At 36.8% G+C, this 6,076-nt stretch overlaps 1 protein-coding gene across 1 annotated transcript; it reads right to left on the reverse strand.

Moving 5' to 3' along the window:
* Positions 1 to 1,406: 1,406 nt before the first annotated feature.
* Positions 1,407 to 4,514, reverse strand: c13h2orf50 (chromosome 13 C2orf50 homolog). Its single transcript, XM_051917258.1, has 3 exons — positions 3,564 to 4,514; positions 3,187 to 3,226; positions 1,407 to 2,257 (listed from the first exon to the last, which is right to left on the reverse strand). Exons 1-3 carry the CDS (start codon positions 3,794 to 3,796, stop codon positions 2,060 to 2,062), a joined length of 471 nt encoding a protein of 156 aa, XP_051773218.1. The 5' UTR covers positions 3,797 to 4,514; the 3' UTR covers positions 1,407 to 2,059.
* Positions 4,515 to 6,076: the final 1,562 nt, after the last annotated feature.

Below are 6,076 nucleotides of genomic sequence, written 5' to 3' on the forward strand. Positions count from 1 at the left end.
TGTCCGATCCGTGAGCGAATCGTTCCTTTGACTCGGATCTTTTAAATGAACCATTTGATCCGACTCACAAGAAGAGTCCAAACGATTCGCATGAACGGTTCTCAAATTAGCGATTAATGAATTCGTTTAAGTTTTAAATTACTGAATTAAAAAGTAAACAGCAAAATGTGCCTAAATATAGCTTTGTATAAAGGTTTTACAGTGTGCAATATGCCATGGTAGGATATCAAGGACCACGTGATGGCGCAATTGCGTCATGGCGTGAAAGAATAGCTGAATCGTTTTTGTATACGATTCTTTGGAATGAGTTGTTCAAAAGAGCCGTTCCGCTGCAATGAATCCATCACCAACGTCGACGATAACAGCAGTCTTTACCCATAAGCCCCTATTGTATCTGTCTCGCCCACGAAGCAGCACACGGGGAATGCAAATATCCTCCGGCGGTTATCATTCTCACACCCACCATCGTTACAGAGGAATCACAGAACATGTCACTCGGCTTTTAGTCGCATTGTTTTCTTCAACATAATTTCTAAACACAATGTGTATGAATAAAGTTTATGCTGTTATAATCGTCAGTTTGAGCTGGGCTGCGTTTCCCCAAAAGTCTTTTTGTGGGAAATGAACACACGATGTTAAAACCCACAATGAATCATGTTGCTGCAAAGTGATGTAGCCTACATTGTAAACTGACTTTTGAGTTAGTTAATTTTAATGTATTAAAATTTAGGCCTATTTATTTATTCTGTGAATATAAGGAAGAATTGCATAGGCCTATACCGTACCCGAATTCTGTTTTAAAATTAAATTAACATGCATTGTTGGTCTACATTAATGGCCTAATATTCACAAAATGAGTTATTCATAATAAGCAAAATGGTAGAGTCCTTTATGAATTTAGTCTCAAATTAAATGGTATAATTTTAAAGTAGCGCGAGGGAACACTGAAGAAGCATAACTTCTCAATGCAAGGGTGTAACAGCGACCTCTTTTCGGTGCAACTACATGAAGTAAATGTTCACTTGTTGATATTGTTTGAGGGCAAATTCTTCCACTAGAGGGTGCGTTTTATCTCTAATGGCACATACATAAGAAATAACCTGTTCTAATTTTACCTGAAATGTATTTGGTCTCACAAGCATGATTAAACCGACCCCCATTTTCTGCATGCCTAACCTACCTCAAATTTCAATTATTACACATCAAATTACTAGGAAAATAAAAGTTCAAACTGTTTGGAGCTGCAGTGATCTGGCCTGTGTCATTTCCCAATCCCATTTCCACCCCTCTTTCTCTCAAAATTCAATGGGGAAAAAAAGAAAAATATATGAATGTATTATGAAAACTATTTTGACTGTGATCACACATTCAGAGCCAAAAAGAAGCACACATACCAGTTTAAACGGAGAAAAACTTTATTGGGATATAATTTGGCAAGCTTTTTAAAAACATTATAAATGTAATAGGTCTTGGCAAAATATTCCAGTTCTATTCCTCCTAATGTTTCATGGATAAAATGTCTCAATTGGCTAGGACTACATGTAAACTTAACTGTGAAGAATTAACTCACATATCTAATGCCTCTTTTCTCTTAAGGTGCAAACAAATCTTTCAAAAACTAACCCTTTCAATACGTACAGAAAAATATACTAGAGAGCTCTGATAAAATAGTTTTAATTCAAATCTGTAACTAATTTCCATTTATACGCTGAAGATTACCTGTGTTCATCTTAAAAATTAATATGCAAATAGTCTATTCTAAAAAATAGGGTCATCTTTACTGCCTCCACCTGCATATTACAAGATATGTATTAATGTCAGCTCTCAATACACTGCCAAAATATACAGCAAAGACACACATACATACACAGATTGGCAGCGATGATTTGGGCTGTCCAGAGAAAAAAATACATCCAAAAAACAAACTGTTACCCACTGAACACTCTCGAGTAAGTAGATAAAAGCAAGATGAATCCAAAGGGAACGTCTCTAGAGAAAAAAACAAATCTCTTCTAATACACTAGAGAGTGTATTTAACACATCATGTGCCTGTTAAACCTCAGCAGGGTTGCATCTCTGGATTCCTTTTGGCCTTGCGGTGATTCGCTGTCAAGATTAGCAGGTTGTCCAGGCGAATCATCTCCTTGCCCAGCTCAGTGTACAGGCCGCTGCCGATCATTTGGTTACTGGTGTTTGGGACTCTATCTGAATATAAAGGCACAGAGCTGGGGAGAGGAGTTTCTGTACGCGGATGGCCCTGTGAGAATGACAAGGGTAATGCAACAAATTTACAACAACAACATTTAGGCCTAGTAATGTGGCTTTATGTACTCCATCATGAAACTGACCATGCACCGAAAAATAAAGATAAATGATAGCTTCAATAAAAACAATATATTTAATATATAAAATATTAAATGCTTTTTAAAGCACCTTGAGAATGAGAATGGACTGAAAGCACTATAAATAAATGTATTATCATCATTATTGTTATTATCAGTATAGTAACCATATGAATTGCATATGGCCAGCCACATGAACATTAGGTGTGACCAGCTTCATGCAAAATAAAATAGCCTTGTATATTAGACCTTCATCTTATTTTAATGATATTTCTTAGAAGTAAAACTTGTTTTAATTATCAACAATTACTGAGTGCACAAAATAACAATTTATAAGAAAGTAAAATAACTTTTTTTCCATCAAGAGATGGAAATACTTTAAATAAATTTCATTATAAATGATATTGTTCAAAAGTTTGAGGTCAGTATGATGTTTAATGTTTTTGAAAGAAGTCTCTTATGCTCACCAAAGCTGCATTTTTTAATTTAAAATACAGTAAACATGCTGAAACATTTCAATGTTGAAAACATTGTGCTGCATAATATTTTTGTGGAAAAAGTGATTTTTTCCAGGATTATTTGATGAATAAAAAGAACAGCATTTTTTGAAATAGAAATCTTCTGTAACATAAATGTTTATACTGTCACTTTAGATCAATTTAAATTAATGCATCCTTGCTGAATAAAAGTAGCCTATTAATTTATTTTCAAAAAATCTTACTGACCCCCAATTTTTGAAAACTAGAGTAAATTATATTTACATTTTAACAATATTCTAAGAAAACTTATGAGCAACAGATCTAGGTTGTTGCCAAAGAGCATCACTGATAAGAGGGTTTCTTACCAGCTGGTCAAAGTTCATCAGGAAACTCCAGTTCTTCTCCCTGTTATAAAACAACCATGAAGCATTTACAACGCGATATTCTCCAGACGATACGATACAATAAATTATTTAGACGCGAAACCATCATCATTTTATTATATGATGGTGGTTCTGTGTACAGTAACCACGGCTGTATATTTAGTTGGTAAAGAGGATGAGTAACCGTAACGCACACCGTCAAGGGGGCGCTTGGTCAACCACAATCTATCCCGTATCAAATAACGGGTCAAACAATGGCACATTTAAGAGGGGAAAGAAAAGATTAGTAACGTAACTCCAGGGAAAGTGAGTAACAAACAGGTAACTCCACTGAAAGTGAATTAAATTCTCTTTCTTACCATTCTTTCATACCGGTTCGCTCCGCGCGCACAAACTCTTTCCAAACCTGGTCTTGCTTTACCGGATCTCGGGTATCATCGTCTTGCGCCGGTGTCTCACCGGTGTTCCGTGTCCTGCTCACTGAATGCCTGAACACTGAGACTGATGACTGAGAGGCGAGAGGACCATTGGGTCGGTCCGGTAAACGGTACCCAGCCGAAGTGGCGCGCCGCATGTTTCCTTTTCTATCCATCACACCCCTTGAGCTCGTCAATCAAACACAAATATATTTTAAGCCACTGTAAAGTTCATTTAACCTATTTAGCCGCTTGACTTAAAATTGTGACTCAATGTAAGACATTTTCTTTTTAGAAAGGCGCTCTGTCTTGCTCTGAGGTGGATGGAAGACGTGTCGCGCGCGCCAGTTTCAGCAATCACAACACGAGGGCTGCTGCTGCTGCCGCCCGGTTGCGCGGAGATTCGCTCTTGTTTACCCGGGACGTTTCCCCGGGAGACAGTCGTGCGATGCTGGGATACCCTCTCAACGCTTTTGTTAATTCACGAGGAGGCGAGACATCCGCTGCAGCAATGAGAGCAAATGAGTATAACAAAAGCCAAAGACTGACAGGTTGGTGACATAACAGTGCATGTACTGTAGGCTAGGCCTATAAAAGAGCACTGCTATTAAGCCAAAACTTTCTAATAATAACATTTAAGGGAAAAACACATTGTTATACCATTTATATAACATCCTCAATTACATGCGGCAAACCATAGTCTAACCTGATGAAGTTTGTGGCAGTAGTTAATTCATCCAAAGCTGCAGTTTTGGACAGGTAACTGCAGATGAGAACAAACATGTAGGCCTTATTTTTGAAAATGTATGACTTTAGAGAAGATTCCTTCGCATTAATTGTTCCATTGTGACATTTGACCTCTAATTGAGAGGTTACTAGATCACAGTCCTACTCTGTTAAAGGGTTATTTCACCCAAAAATGAAATATCTGTCATTTATTACTCACCCTCATGTCGTTCCACACCTGTAAGACCTTCGTTCATCTTCAGAACACAAATTAAGATATTTTTGATGAAATAAAAGAGGTATATGACTCGTCCATAGACAGCAATATAATCAACACTTTCAAGGTCCAGAAAGGTACTAAAGACATTGTTAAAACCGTCGACGTGACTGCAGTGGTTCAACCTTAAATTTATGAAGCGACGAGAATATTTTTTGTGCGCAATAACAAAACAAAAATAATGACTTTATTCAACAATCTCTTCTCTTCTGTGTCATTCTCCTACGCTGTTTTTGTCCAGCGCTTCCAGGTTCTACGTCAGAACGGCGACTCATTAATGGCCAGCTCCTGCGTCAGGATCACACGCATGCGTCGTGCTGCTCAAAAGATCAGCTTTGGCCAATACCGAGACAGCATTCGGACGTAAACACTGAAGCTTTCACTGTGCTTACTGCATCAACTGCACAAGGAGAGTGACAAGGAAGGAGATTGTTGAATAAATTTGTTATTTTTGTTTTGTTTTTGCGCACAAAAAGTATTCTTGTCACTTCATAAAATTAAAGGTTGAACCACTGCAGTCACGTTGAATGATTTTAATGATGTCTTTAGTACCTTTCTGGACCTTGAAGGTGTTGATTATAATGCTGTCTATGGATGAGTCATATACCTCCGGATTTCATCAAAAATATCTTAATTTGTGTTCTGAACATGAACGAAGGTCTTGCGGGTTTGGGACGACATGAGGGTGAGTAATAAATGACAGATACTTCATTTTTTTGGGTGAACTAAACTTTTAACAGTCTTTAGTCTTTTATTATCGTTAACTAAAACCTAAACCATAAAAATTAATTGAAATGAAATAAACATTAATGGAAATAAAATATAAAAAAACTTAAACTTGTTTTATTTCAGCTAGTTGCAAAGGCAACATTTTTCATTGTTGTTTAGTTTAAAGCAAAAAATGCTGGATTTTTCAACCCAAATTTGGGCCAAATATGGACAAACCCAACCGCTGGGTTAAAAATGTAATTAAAAAAATTTAATCCAATGGTTGGGTTGGTTTCAAATTTGACCCAAATTATGCTCACAGCACACAGTCATGTTACTTATAGATCAAGTTTATGCTATAGTTTTTATACAAAGTCACCTGACCTGAGATTATTGACCAGCCTGGGCCCAAAAATGGACCTACAAAGTACAGACATAATTCCTGAGATTCTTGTGTGAGGGTGTGGTGCTTAAATCTGGTGTCTGAAAAATATTATAAATGTATTAAAAATATTTTCAGTACTATGGAATGTTTCTTTAATATTATTGGAGCTGTCTGTTTGGATGACTATAAAGTCTTTGACTGTTTTTTCTTGTTTTCCTGTAGCCCTCAAGGGGGCAGTATACTCCAGATTTTGCTTGCCAACTTATAAACAGCAGCAGGTTAATCACAAAGATGTAAATGAAAGAGAGAGAGGAAAGTAAAAAGAACAATTTAAGCAACGTTTTAATTTTGAGTCCATAA

The sequence above is a fragment of the Ctenopharyngodon idella genome, chromosome 13, assembly GCF_019924925.1.
Source record: "Ctenopharyngodon idella isolate HZGC_01 chromosome 13, HZGC01, whole genome shotgun sequence".
NCBI lineage: Eukaryota > Metazoa > Chordata > Actinopteri > Cypriniformes > Xenocyprididae > Ctenopharyngodon > Ctenopharyngodon idella.